Source organism: Macrotis lagotis, chromosome 5 (genome assembly GCF_037893015.1).
Source record: "Macrotis lagotis isolate mMagLag1 chromosome 5, bilby.v1.9.chrom.fasta, whole genome shotgun sequence".
Lineage (NCBI taxonomy): Eukaryota > Metazoa > Chordata > Mammalia > Peramelemorphia > Peramelidae > Macrotis > Macrotis lagotis.
This window is the reverse complement of record NC_133662.1, coordinates 58,902,236-58,917,358: the sequence shown is the minus strand read 5'-3', so window position 1 is coordinate 58,917,358 and position 15,123 is coordinate 58,902,236. Positions and strand designations below refer to the sequence as shown.

General features: G+C 35.4%; 1 protein-coding gene across 1 annotated transcript in view; it reads right to left on the bottom strand.

Annotated features, from left to right (window-relative positions):
- RIMS1 (regulating synaptic membrane exocytosis 1) overlaps positions 1-15,123 on the bottom strand; it is a 658,456-nt gene that overhangs the window by 305,182 nt on the left and 338,151 nt on the right. The window contains exons 3-4 of the mRNA XM_074237321.1: positions 12,103-12,440; positions 7,426-8,291 (exon numbers count right to left, since the gene is read on the bottom strand). Coding sequence (XP_074093422.1) covers positions 7,426-8,291; positions 12,103-12,440 — 1,204 coding nt within the window. The remainder of the gene's footprint in view (positions 1-7,425; positions 8,292-12,102; positions 12,441-15,123) is intronic.

The following is a 15,123-nucleotide window of genomic DNA, read 5'->3' as shown; positions in this document are numbered from 1 at the left end:
TTCCCAATTGATGGGCATCCCTGCAATTTCCTGTTCTTTACCACCACAAAAAGAGCTGCCACAAATATTTTAGAATATATATTTTTCCCTAATTATTTTTTGGAAATAGATCTAGTAGTGATACTATTGGATCAAAGGGTAGAGGTAGTTTAACAACTTTTTGGGGAATAATCCCATATTGTTCTCTTCATTAGTTTAGTTAATGGGGCAGATAAATAGTACAGTTGATAAAGCACTGACCCTCGAGTCAGGAAGACCAGAGCTCAAATCCAGCCTCAGTCACTGGACACTTACTAGCTGTGTGACCCTGGGCAAGTCACTTAACCCTGATTGCTTCACATCCAGGACCACCTCCTGTCATCCTGATTCGTATTTGGTCACTAGACCCAGATGTTACAGGATCTGATACTGAGCAAAGGAAGTAGAGTCGATAGAACAATGTACATACACATCAACAACATTATGAGATGAACAACCTTGATGGGAGCAGCTCCTCCAGTCCAGAGAACTAAGACAACTGTATCAGAATGGTAATGGTATTATTATCCCCAAGCAGAGGAAGAAAAACAAAACAAAGCAAAACACAGGGAGAAAAAACACACCTACCAAATCTGATGAACGGTTTATAAAAATTATCTCTTATTTATCTTTTTCCCTTAATCCTAATTCCTCATGCTAATTGGTAAATTTCTATTTGGTAAATTACTAATTGGTAAATATGTTTAACAAAATATGTATGTAAAATGCTAACCTGACTGTTCCCTATGGAGAGGAGAAGGATGGGAAGGAAGGGTGGAGGGAAATTTTGTAACTTGAAAATATGCATGTACAAATGGATGAAAATTTAAAAAAATTAAAAAAAAAGAAGTGGCAATATGCCATCCCATGTGAGTTGCTGAGGAAGCAGACAAAAAAAATCTTATGAAAATTCTTGTACTATTTCATAATTAAAAATAAAAGATATAATTTTTTTAAAAATCAAAAAATATTATAACATTTGTTATAGAAAAATATCATTCAAAGAGATTTAAATAAATTAAACAAAAATAGGTCCTTTTAAACTTAGTGGTAAATAGAGGGATGAAACATCAATAAGAACATTGTTTTGGGTAGGGAGATGAAGAAAACAAAGAATGATGGGAAAGCAGAATTATTTGGCTCTCATTTTCCTTCAGTTTTCTCTTACAAGGAGAAGCAATTGTTGGATTAGGATGGATATAACAAAATTGACTATTAGGGAATGGAAATATAAGATAAATGAGATGACTAAAAATGTAGCAAAACCATTTAGCTATATAGTTTTTGATGAATTCAAGTTTTGGAATCACATCCATAAGGTTTGCAAGAATTGACAATAAATGTGAAGACATTTAACAAATCAAAGAATGGGAGAAATGCTTATAGGAAAATGGGAACGGAGATGAGAAAATATTTTTGTGATTATTTGAAAAGAGAAGAGTAAATTATTTAAACTATTTAGTTAGATTTTTGGGTTTTGCCAAAATTGCAGGAGTTGTTTTATTTTGAGACCAAGTTTCTCATTTTCACTCAGGCTGGAAGTGGACTTGATCAGTGCAAAGGATATGACTTGTTCCATTTCTCTCCTCTTTAGAAAACTTGGTGGTTCTGCCAAGGCTAAGTGTTTGTCATATTAGTAATGAACTTAGTGCACATTCATTCAGCTTTAGGCTCACTGTACACAATTCCTAAATTCAAGTGATCTTACCAGCCTCAATCGATACTAGCCCAGGTTCTGAGGAACTGGGGTAACAACCTTGTATCATTATATCTGACAAAATATTAGAAAATATTATCAACATGTGTATATTGTACAAAGCTATATGTGCACACTGGATAAGGGTAATGAATTTGAAATAAGAAAGACATGACTTTATATCTTATCTCAGACCTGTGTGAATCTGGGAATACCTTTGTGATTATTTAGAAGAAGAGAAGTGAATTATTTAAACTACATAGTCAAGTGACTTCTTTCAGTATTTCAGTTGTTTTACTCTTCATAAGCCCATTTTGGAGTTTACTTGGCAAAGATGCTGTAGTGGTTAGTCACTTCCTTTTCTAGTTCCTTTTTGTAGATGAGGAACTGAGTTAAAGTTTAACCCCATGGTCACACAACAAATAAGGGTCTGAGGATGGATTTGGACTCATGATTTCAAGCCCAGTACTCTATCCATTGTACCACTTAGCCAGCTCAGCTTTCCCAATTGCTAAATGGAAATAATAATAGTACACATCTCAGAAGGTATCAGGAGAGTCAAATGAGATAAGATTTGAAAAAACTCTTTGAAAACTTTAAAGTATATCAATGCTAGCTATTATGACTGTTGTTTCATTGTAGTTATCATTGTGAATATGATTTTATGACATATTTGGAGTAGTCCACATGTGCAAAAAGCAAATTCAGTTAAAACATCATAATTCCTTGGAAATAGATCAGTTTTGATTCTTCTGGGAATAGCCTGCCGAGCGCCTGGGTTCTGGGGAGTACCAGCTTCTGGCAGCAGAAGCAGTTTCCTGAGTCGCAACCCAGGGAACACCAAGCACAACTTGGAAGATCAATGGGGAAACCTCTTCCAGAGCAAGCTCAAACCCCAGACCAACATGGCCCTCCTCAGTGCAGCCGCAGCCATCAGTGCAGCCCAGATTCCAGGAAACAGAAGGAAGCCTGTGGAGCTGCCCAGCAGGGAGCCACCAGGCAGCTGCTTCCAGAGCCCTCAGCCCAAGGAAGGCAAGGGAGTGGCAAGTGAGTGGGGGGTAGCTTGTTGAGGTCTCTCCTCTGTCCCTGGCTTATGGGGCTTTATCCATATTCAGACCTTGGTCACAGTCTGGACCCCCATACTGTCAAAGAGCAGGATCCTTCCTCACAGCTACAGGGCAGAGGGGAGGGCTTGTGTTCATCTACAGACAAGAGCACAGACCAGGAGAGCAGTCAGAGCCTATCATGAGACCTAGAAGGAACTGAGGTCAGGGGTGTTCCAATAATACACAAAAGCTCAGGAAGAACCCCAAACCAGGGTACAGACTGGGAAAATGAGTAAACAGGAAAAAAAAAAAAGAAACCTGACCATAGACAATTGCTTTGGTCCCATGGAAGACCAATATACATACTCAGAAGATGAGAAAGTTCTAGGTTCTGCTTCTAAATCCTCCAAGAAATATAGAAGTTGGTTAGAAGCTATTTCAGACCTCAAAAAAGAATTTGAAAATCAAGTAAGGGAGGTGGAGGAAAAATTGGGAAGAGAAATGAGAGACAGGAAAAACATGAAAACCAAATCAACAGCTTGGTCAATGAGCCCCAAAAAGATGCTGAAGAAAATCACATACTAAAAACTAGTTTAAGTAAACTGGAAAAGCGTTCAAAAAAGTTAATGAGAAGAAAAATGCCTTAAAAAGCAAATTGGCTAGATGGAAAAGGAGATAAGAAAGCTCTCTGAAGAAAATAATACCTTCAAATATAGAATGGAGCTAAAGGAAGTTGATGACTTTGTGAAGAATCAAGACACAATAAAACAATATCAAAAGAATGAAAAATTAGAAGAAAACATGAAATATCTCATTGAAAAAAAATAACAGATATGGAAAACAGAACCAGGAGAGACAATTTAAATATTATTGGGCTACTTGAAAGTCATGATCAGGAAAAGAGCCTTGACCATTTTAAAAGAACTTTTACAGGAAAATTGTCCTGATATCCTAGAAGCAGAGGGCAGAATAAAAATTGAGAGAATCCACTGATCTCCTCCTGAAAGAGATCCCCACAAAAAAAATAACCCCCAGGAATATTATAGCCAAGTTCCAGAACTTCCAAGTCAAAGAGAAAATACTACAAGCAACCAGAACAAAACAATTCAAATATCGTGGAGCTGCAGTCAGTATTATACAGGATTTAGCAGCATCCACATAAGGGCTTGTAGGGCTTGCAATATAATATTCCAGAAGGCAAAAGAGCTTGGAATGCAACCGAGAATCAACTATCCAGCAAAACTGAACATCCTCTTCCAGGAGAAAAGATGGACTTTCAACGAAACAGGGGAATTTCAAATGTTCCTGTTGAAATAGCCAGAGATGAACAGAAAGTTTCATCTTCAAGTACAGGACTCAGGTGAAGCATAGAGAGAGTGGATGAGAAGGGTAAATTATGAGGGATTTAATAATGAAGAACTGTGTGTATTCCTGCATGGGAAGATGATACAGATAATACTTATATGAACCTTCTCATTTATTAGAGTAGTTAGAAGGAGCTCATATAGACAAGACACAGGAGGGAGTTGAATAGGAATGTATAATATATTTTTAACATGGAGTCAATGGGTAGAAAGGAAATGTCCTGGGAGAAAGGAAAGGAGAGGTAGAATAGACTAAGATATTTCATGTAAAAGAGTCAAGAAATAGCTTTTGCAATGTTATGAGGGGAGGAGAAGGTGAGGGGGATTGAGGGAGCCTTCATTCTCATTGGAAATGGCTTAGAAAGGAAACAACATATGTATATATATGTATATGTATATATATACTACTTAATAGGGCATAGAAATCTAGAAGAAAAAAAGAGGGAAAGGGAATGGGAGAAAGGAGACAAGCAAAGGGAGGGAGGATGTAGGGGATAGAGGAGAGTGTAGATTATGGGAGTGGATAGTCAGATTACAACACATTTTCTTTTTACTTTTTGTAAAGTGGTGGGATTGGATGACCTGTCCTGGACCCAGGGTTGGGTGGTTGCTAGGTCTCTAGGGGCAATGTAGGCTTGGGGCCTCTTGGCCCCAGGGCTGGTACTCTGTCCACTGAGCCACTCAGCTGTCTCACAGCACACTTTTGAAGAGGGACAGAGTGAAAGGAGAGAGAAAAATCTAATAATTGGTAGTGGGGAGAAACAGATGGAGGGAATTACAAGCAGCAACAGCAAAAATATGTGCAAAAATATGGAAGTAACTTCTCTGATGGACTTATGATAAAGCATGTGATCCACCTCAGAGAAAGAACTGATGGCATCAGAACACAGACTGAAGCATATTTTTTTCTCTTTATTTCACTTTATTTCTCATGAGGTTTTTTTTATTTTTGTGGGGGGAGGAGGATTATGTTTATTCTTACAACAAGACTATTTTAGTAATGTGTAAATAGATTAAAAAAGGGGAAAAATAAATTAAAATTTAATGGAATTGTTAAAAAAGAAACAGATCAGTTTTGAATAAATATAGCAGTAAATTATGAAAGGTAATCACAGTAGCCCATTCACTGTCTGACTAAATAACAGTTGACAGTACATTATTGAAAATACATAAACTATATAATTAATTATATTATAAAATATAGAATATATAGAATAATAAAAATAGAAATCAAAGTTGGAAGAAGCTTCAATATGATCCTAATCATCTCTGAACAAGAATGCCCTGTACAGAAATTATCCCCAATAAGTGGTCATCTGCTTTTCACCAGAAAGTTATCAATGGAAGGAAACATGCAATCTGATGAACTAGATGAACTAGAGCATGTGAATAGTTGTAAATGATAGGATGGTTTTTTTTTTTCCCTTTTTACATTAAGTCCAATTGTATCTCTACAAGATTTCATACACTGCTCCCAATGCTTCACTCTAGGACTGAGAAGAAGAAAGCCTGGCATTTCTTTCACAGAAAGTAACTTAAATGGGAACAAAATGATTCTCAGTACTTAAAGGCTCCATTGAATGCCTGCTTTTCATATGTTTATAATAATAATATTTTAGGATGTTTTTTCTTAATAAACACATGCATTTCTACTAATAAGAGGATTTCACATTTTGATAAATAGCTTTTTAAGCATAAGGATACTTGGTAGGTATGAGGGAAATGAAGTTACTTTTTCTAATTCATTCATTACTATTAATCAATTTCGTTTTAGTAAAAGAAATGTATACAGTATACATATATATATATAAATGTATATGGTACAGGAAAAAAACAGATTTCCCTAAATAAGCATATGGTCATCAACAAAAATGTAAAAATTTATTTTTCTTACCTCAAACAAAACATGGTTAAGCAAGGACAGTATTTTAATTGACAAAATCATAGAGCAATATTTCATCTAGAATGATTTAGAAATCACCTAGTTCAAATACTAATTGCCAGATAAGACACTAGAGTCACAGATACAATTCAACTCACTCAAAAATCATATAGCTCACTAATAGAAAACTTAGGTCTTTCCTAGTTCTCAGTTGATTGCTGACATCATTATATGAATAGAATATTACAATGGTTTTGTTGTTCCATTCGTTAAAGGAAACATGCTTTTCATTTTCTGAATAAACAATCTGTTTATTCATTCATCACTCTCAAAATGTTTCATATACTTAGAAAGATAATGGCCCCTCACATTATCACACTTTCATTTCACTACTTTAGATCTTTTTTTTTAATTTATGTTTTACACAACTAATTCCTCTAAGAAGAAAGCTTGGTCAGACAGTCATATATTTCCTGTCTATCTTCAAAACAAACAAAAATAAAAATAATCAAACAACCTCCCAAAAAATTGCCTTCGAATATCCCATTTATGCAACAAGTTTCACATGCAAATATTTATACACACACACACACACACAAACACAACACACATACACATCTACAGAGAGAGATGTGTGTTTTTACCATACACATATCAAATGAATCAAATGCTGGAAATTTTGGAAGGGTCAAAAGTATGGAAATCAACTGAGAAAAATAAAGTCTTGGTAAATGGTATGGTATGGAAAATGATAAATTAGCACATTTCTGAAATATATATATTATACACATACACTTACATATAAAAATCCATGTGCATGTGTACATACCACAAGTATATGCACACAAATGCTAATTCAAGTATATACATGGATATGAAAAGTAGGTATACATGTATGCATATTTGAAAAATCTATGTAATGTGTATATATATATATACATATTGAATGTGTTTACTTATAGATTTTCAGTCATCTGTGCTGCAGTTTTGATGAAATTTTTTTCCATTTTAATCTTTCAATTCTTTCTTGAGGCAATAGTTTCCTCAAAGTCTTATGAGAAAGATTCATTGGAATAGTGTTGCTTTCTATGACTGTCACCAAAATCAATGATTTTGGTTTTCTTAGAGCATTTACACTCTTTAGTTCCATTAACAGAAACAGCCTTCCCCAGTCAAAAGCAAGTGAATTCAACAAAACTTCTTTTAAAGAGCTTAAATTTCAAGGCACTGTCCTTGAGTTACGAAGAATAACTACCTTGTAAATTTGCAACTCTTGGTTATGTTTCTGAGCATGTGATTGTCTCCTCAAGTAAAGAACATGGTGACTGGATCAGAATGTCATAAAGCAAGAAAACAAATGAGAGCAGAGCACATTTCTCCCTTTCCCCCACATTACTACCCAACCTACATCTCACTTACCCTTTTCACTGACGCTTTCACTTTCTATTTCTACATCTTCACAGCTGGTATACTCAGGTGTGGAGGCACCTTCCTCCTCAGAACTGCTGACCGACATCTGTCTCTTCTTCCCCCCTCTCTTGGATCTATGAGGCTTGGGCGGTGATGGTCGTACTGACTCTGACTGGTCAGAGCTCAGAGAGTCATTCCTCAGCATCGTTTCCATTTTCTCCCTCTTTGCTTTCCTAATAAGAATAGCAGAGCTAGGGTCCAGGCGACTCTGCTTTTTGAAAGACTCTTGGCTCTTGGACTCAGGGTGTTCCGTTGGAACAGGTCCATGCCTGGGAGCTGGTGGACTATGGTTAGTTAATTGTTTAGAAACAGATATTCTTACATCACCTGTTCTTTCTACGGAATAGGACCTCTGAGTTTCCAAAAGGGATTTCCTATCCTGAGTTCCAGAGGGCTGGACCCGTTTCCCTAACTTGTTTTCTGGCACCTCTGATTCTTCCATCTCTGTGTGAGGCAAAGACACATCACTATGCCTCCTTTCATGGCGGGCTTTAGAGACTTTGGCATGCATGCGCATCTGTTGCTCTTCAGGGTGGGGCTTAACAGGATACCTTGCTAGGTTAGGGTCACTTCGGTATCGAGTCTGATATTCTTCTTCTTTCCTTTGTTTCTCATCCTCCACTCCTTTCCCCTCCTGTTTGTCTGGCAAATCTTGTGACCTGCCCTTCTCCAGTCTTCTGCCTTCCCGCCTTTCTTTCCTTTCCCTCTCCTCCACTGGTCCCTCCCCTTGCTGGAGGGATGCTTTTGGCACTCGTTTACGCTCACTTTTCAGCCCGCCTTTGCCGTTCTGCTCAGCAGCCACTGAAGTCTTCTTCCTACCAAAAATATAAAAAGTAAAATAATAACAATGACAATTTTTTTTTTTGGCAAGGCAATGGGGTTAAGTCACATAGCCAGGTAATTATTACGTGTCTGAGACCGAATTTCAACTCAGGTTCTACTGACTCCAGGGTCCATGGGTACTCTATTCACTGTACCACCTAGCTGCTCGGACAAAAAATTTTAAATCATAGATGATTTTTTCTAGGCCACAGGAACATTTCTCCTTTGGGCTATGAAACAAATGCATTCACGTCATGATGGTGTATGATGCAATAAATGAATATGAAATCTAGTTTTTTAAGTGGGTGATGTAGAGCCATGGTTAAAGCATCATAATGAGTTATTATTTTTCCAGATATGGGCCAACTACATTAGTATGTTTCTTAGAACAATGATTTTAAAATTATCTAACGAATAATAAATAATTGTTGAATCAGTCACACTTGGCAGGGACTCTTTGCTGTTTCCTCCAGCCACTGAAGCCTTCGCTTCTAAGGTTACCTACCTATAACGTCTTTCTCTCATTTCGAAGTCCTTGAGTACAAGAACCCATTTTGTGTTTTTGCCTTTCTTTGTATTCCAAATGCTTAGCACAATAAGTACATATTTAAGCTCTTGTAGCTTGTCTTTTATTCTCAAAGAGGATTATGGCATGGAGGATGTGATATCATGACATGCAAGTGAATTAGAATTAGGTTGGGGGGGGACTGTGCACTCCTCATACTTCTCCACAGCCATTTAGGTCAAGTGACTATATATATATATATATATATATATATATATATATATATATATATATATATATCAGATGACTGGAAATGACCCTGGATGCAGTGAGCAGACCTTGACCTTTTTAAACTAAGGTCTTTACCAGCTCAGTTTGACTAAGACAATACCCTATTCAGTGATTAAGGCTTGGTAAGAAAGAGATGAGGTAAAGAATGACCTCTTTAAACTATTAAAAAATCAATCTGATGTTTGTTAATTGATTGTAACATTTCTTAGGTGAGTTCTATGAATATCAAGAATCATTTTGCTAGCAACTCTGTATTAAATACAAGTCAACAAAAACAAAAACAAACGTTATTTGACAAAAGGTGTGACCTAAGTGACATAATACAAAATGCACTGGACTGGGAATCAGGAAATAGGGATTCTGACCCTGGTGCTGATACCAGTCATCTATATTCCTCTGGCAAACCATTAATGTCTATTACTATTGCTTATCTCCTCAGTGAAACAATGGAATTGGATAGGATGACAACTAAAGACCCTCCATTTTAAACATTTTGTTCTATGATAGAAGCAAGTGATAGTATTGAACTCTTCATTTCAACTATGAACACCTCTGTATCATTATGTATATCAATTCATCAACAATCTATGATTTACCCAGGAAAATATAAACAAGAAATTTGTATAAATGAATTCTAATATAAATTAGATCAGAAATTTAATCTAGCACTAAGTTAGAAATTTCATGCTAATAAATAGGAAGGGGACTTAGAATCATGAAGATTTTAGTTCAAATGTTCCCCTCAAACAGTAGTAACCTTGTGATTATGAGCAAATAACCTTTCTTTCCTCTTATATGAAATAAGTATAACAATAGCACCTATTTTAGAGAATTGTAAGGTTAAAATAAGGTAAGGTGTAAAAAGAACTTTACAAACATTAAATACTGTGTAATCATCATTTATTTTTATCTGGAATTAGGATTTCAAATCTGTTGGGACCACCCAAATGAAGAACTACCCTCTACCAGTGCATGCAAGCACTTTCTATGGAACTTAATAGTCTTGGAGAAGTGTCTGAGATACTGATAAGTCAAGTGATTTGCTTAGAGAAACATAACCAATATGTGTCCTAAATTGAACTTCAAATCAAATGTCTTATTTCTAAAGCTTGTCCTCTATACAAACTTCCCCTAATTATTCCTAATAGAATTTCCTTATTATAATAATAAAGTAATTTAAAAATAATAAAATCTTACCATACTTTGAAGAAAAAAAGAAAAAAGTAGGTAAAAAAGAACAAAAGGTTCTCTGCATTAAATTGCTCAACTAAAAGAATGAATATACTCAGTATTGAGATTTGTTTATTCACTTTTAAAAAAAATTATTTATTTAAGGCAATGGGATTAAGTGACTTGCCCAAGGTCACACAGTTAGGCAATTCTCTGAGGCCGGATTTCAACTCAGGTCCTCCTGACTCCAAGGCTGGTGCTCTCTACACTGTGCCATCTAGCTGCCCCTGTTTATTCATTTTTTACCCAAATATTTTATCCTTAATTTCCACTTAAAATATATTTTCCCCAATTAAATGTTAAAACAATTTTTAACCTTTTTAAACAAAATTTGAGTTCCAAATTCTATTCCTCCCTCTCTCCCCTCCCCCTCTTCTTGAGATAGTAAGCAATCAGATAGAGCTTTAATTTCCTTTCAAACTTTTTTTTTATAAATGCTGATAGTGGCTAGATTCCTAGGGTGGACCTAATAATATTCAAGTATCCCTAATTCATATTTTCTGGGTACTTTATAGACTGTTGCCACTTTCATAATGACATACATGATATTATACCTTTACGTAAAAGAGATATTCAGGCCTAAAATAAAGTCACTGGCTGTCCCTTTTATCAAAGCACATTGAACTTTCAGTTGAAAGATTCCTTAGAGATCATCTTATCCAATAAGATGAGGTTACTGGTATACACAGTTTGTCAAAAAAAATTTTCAGATGATATTTAGATGGATTGGGTCACCCTAATATCAGTAGACAGGTCTCCTTGCCCTAAGTGCAAGATTCTTTATATTATACCTACCAAATATCTATAAGAGTTGTAAATGAAGCAAAAGTAGGTTATCAATGTAGTAATAACAATATCTAACATTTACATAGAGATTTAAGTTTTGGTAAAATACTTTACATATGTTAGATCATTTAATTTTCACAACCTCTCTTTGAAAAATTATTGCTTATTATTATCCTCATTTTAAAATTGGCAATTTGAGTCATGTTAAGTTGACCTAATCCAGGTTTACACAGTTACTAAATACCTGAGATAGTATTCAAACTCATATTTTCCTGACATCAAGTTCAATGCTCTATCCTTTGTTGGGGGAAGGTGTTAATAATTTTAAAAAACTTTGCAACAATACAGTTCTATGAATTTGTCTAGGAGGGGGCAGATGCTTATGTCTAAAAGTATGAAAGGGGTAGCAAGCTAGGTAGTACAATGGAAAGAGCACTGACTCTGGAGGCAGGAGGCCCTGAGTTCAAATCTCATCTCAGACACTTAATAGCTGTATGATCCTGAGCACTTAACCCTGTTTGCTGCAGTTTTCCCATCTGAAATATGAACTGAAGAAGGAAATGAAAACCATTCCAGTATAATTGCCAGGAAAACCAGACATGACAAATAATTGAACAATGACAATAAGTATGAAATATAAATTTCCAATATAAGGTTGAATATAGGAGTAAAAATACTGGCTATAGAGTCAAAGAATATACAACCAAATTTCATCTATGACACCTTTGTGACTTTAGGCAAATCACTTAATCTGAATCTCATTCTGCTTATTGAAACAAGGGGCTTCTGAGTACCCTCCCATCTACCCCTACAATCCTAGGATCATTACCCCCAAACTCACCCATCTCTTCACTTTTACAGTCAGTTTTTGGTTGGTTTTTTGGGGTGCATGAAAGTTTCTAGTAATCACTACCTTTTGTAAGTCTGATTCCGAAAGTGGCAAGGGTTTCTACCTATGCCTTTACCATGGATTTTTAGGGACAGAATATTACCTTTCTCGAGAGGGTTCACTTCTAGACCTGGATGATACTTGTTTCTGTTCCAGACCCATGGCTTTCTGGGATAGTTCTGTTCCTTTGCTTCGCTCCAAGGGGACCCCTGAAGAAGCGATGTCCTGGGAGGCTGCTGCTGTGCTTAAGGGAGTCTGAGATCTCGATCGCTCTTGTAGTCTGGCTTTCTTTTCTCTAGGTACCTCAGAACCTGTACCAGTAGTTGTGTCACTGAGTGTCCCGTCTTGACTTGGTGGCTGAGGTCCACTCCCAAAAAACCAAGCTCCAGACTTGGTTAAGATTTCTTGTTGCTTTCGACATAAATTGCACACCCACATAACCTGTTTAAGAAAGAAAAAACATATATAATTCACTTTGAGAAATGCACTATCTGTTTAGGGCAGAATATGTATTTAAGTGATAGTTCTTCTCTGAGACTTATGGTTTCACTGGTGCATGTAGTTTTTGGAAGGAAATTCCCTTAACCAAAGCAAATGTTCTACTTATATTTTTAGAGAGTAAAGTACATGCAAGTAAGTATTGTTCCATTCACTATATTTTTCTGCCATAGTGTCTGTCACATAATAGGTACTTAATGAATGGGAGCTATCTTCAGCCCTGAGTATGAAGGTAGCTCCCATTCATTAAATCCTTTCTCCTGACTCCCAGGTAGGGGAAATAGTATGCATGAAAGCTTTATATCTACAAAAGTCTTAAACTTCTTGAAAAAATGGGATTTTTTTCAAGTTGGGCATGCACTAGTTAGAACCAGCTTCCTGCCTAGATCTGCTGGACAATTACCTGGCCCTTAGTTTATTCAGGCATAAAAGTAAAAGATTGGTTGAGCTGATTTTTCAGGACCTATCCATCTTTAAGGGTATTGAAATTTCTTTTCAGTTCATTTCTATACCCATAGAATGTTTTCTACAAGTCTTTAGTTTACTGTGAATGTATGTATAAAGAAAAACTGAGTTGATTTGTTAGCTTTCCATAATTATTAGGAAGTGATCTGATATTCTGTATTTAGAGGCAGCTAGGTGGCAGAGAGACAGAGATGAAACACTGGAAATGGGATCAGAAAAACTCATCCTTTCACCAGTCATTTACTAAATGGTCTCCATTCAGACTATATCTCATCTATAAAATAGCCTGCAAATTATGTGGAAGTTACATGATTTTATACTTGCCTGGACAAAGAACTGGGTGAGATAATGGATAGAGCTCTGTCAGGAAGACCAGAGTTCAAATCTGGCATCAGTCACTCATTAGTTATATGACACTAGGCAAATCACATAGGTTAAGTTTTTTGCCAGGGTCAAGCAACTAGTTAATATCTGAGGTCAAAATTAAACTCAAGTTTTTATTTGTTTGTCTACAAATAAAAAGCTTGAAAAGCTTACTCTGCATCCTTAGGAAATTACCTCTCTGGGTCTCAATTACCACATCTGTAAAATAAGGGCATAAGACTAGGTGGCTTTTGAATTTCTTTACAACTCTACAATTTTGGTCCTTTTCCTTTATATTCAACTTCCTTTTTTTTTTTCAGAGTTTAATGAAAAGCATAAGGTGAGGCACCATTGTGAAATGGACAGAGCCAGTGGAGAAGTCAAAAAGACTGAGTCTCAAGACCTGCCTCTGAAATATACTGGTCATATGGTTATGAGCAGGGATGTTAACTACTCAACATTATAGGAAATTCTCTAAGATTACAGAATGCAGAGAAAGAGCCAAACTGGGGTTGAGAAAGTTTTCTCACTTGAGAGTTCTTTATGCTAAAGAAATCACAGCCTCTATCTCAAGAAAAAATGTAGTCACATAAAAAAAAATTGGAACATGGAAATCAAAAGGGTAATCTGCACATCTTCCTTTACTTGTACACAGAAAATGTATTTTAATATAATTTTATATATTCATAAAATATACATGCAAAATATATATGTATATATAATATACAATATAATGTATATGTAATATGATTTTCCAAGTAACTACTTAATAATGTAATAAACCTGTGGTCCAACTTACTCATGCTTATCTACCTAAATACAATTTCTTCAGAATGGTTCCTTTAATTTAGAAACAAACTAGAACTTTTTTCTACCAATTTTAAGTTATCCTGAAGCTTTTCACTCTTCTCTGAATATGAGGGGAATAATAAAGATTATGATTCTCTCTGGAAAGAGATAGGAGGCAGTTTACCTTTCTATTTCAGTCACCTTGACTTTCAAAGTATTCAGCAAAGAAGATGTCAGGTTTAAGTAGGCATTCCAAGGCAACTATAGTTCTTCACACATTTTCAGCACTTACTGTCTCCCTCTAGCAGTGCTGTAATCAATGAACAAAGTCTCCATGTGGCAGAATTAATATTCTTAGACTATAATAAATCCTTTCCCCAATACCAGTTTCATCACTTTTGGAATCTGCCATATATAGAATAATAATTGATCAATTTTATATAAAGCTTTAATGTTTGTAAAACACTATATATATATTATATATATATATGTGTGTATATGTATATGCATACACACACATACACACATACACACACACACACACACATATATATATATATATATATATATATATATATATGTATAAAATCTTTTTTGAGTTTCACAAAAATCCTGTAAATAGGTGCAATTATTATCCTGGACTCAAAAACATTAAGTGTCTCACCATGGTCATACACTCAAGTGCCCAAGGCAAGATTCAAATACAGATTTTTTGTGATACTAAAGTGTACTACCACTATATCCTACACCCTACTGTTGTATTTAGGCATTACACCTTTTCCCCAACATTTTATGGGTTTATAAAATCTTCAAAATTGCTATTCTCTAGTAAGTTACAATAAGATGAATGTTGATAAAGTTATCAAATTTAATTTGATCAATATTAATACTTCACAGCATTAGCCATCCTCTAATAACTCAATCTGTTGTATTTGCCACAAAAGTTTTCAATGTATTATGTATAATGTTCTAAATATGCATGCATTTTATAATGCATATGCATCTATGT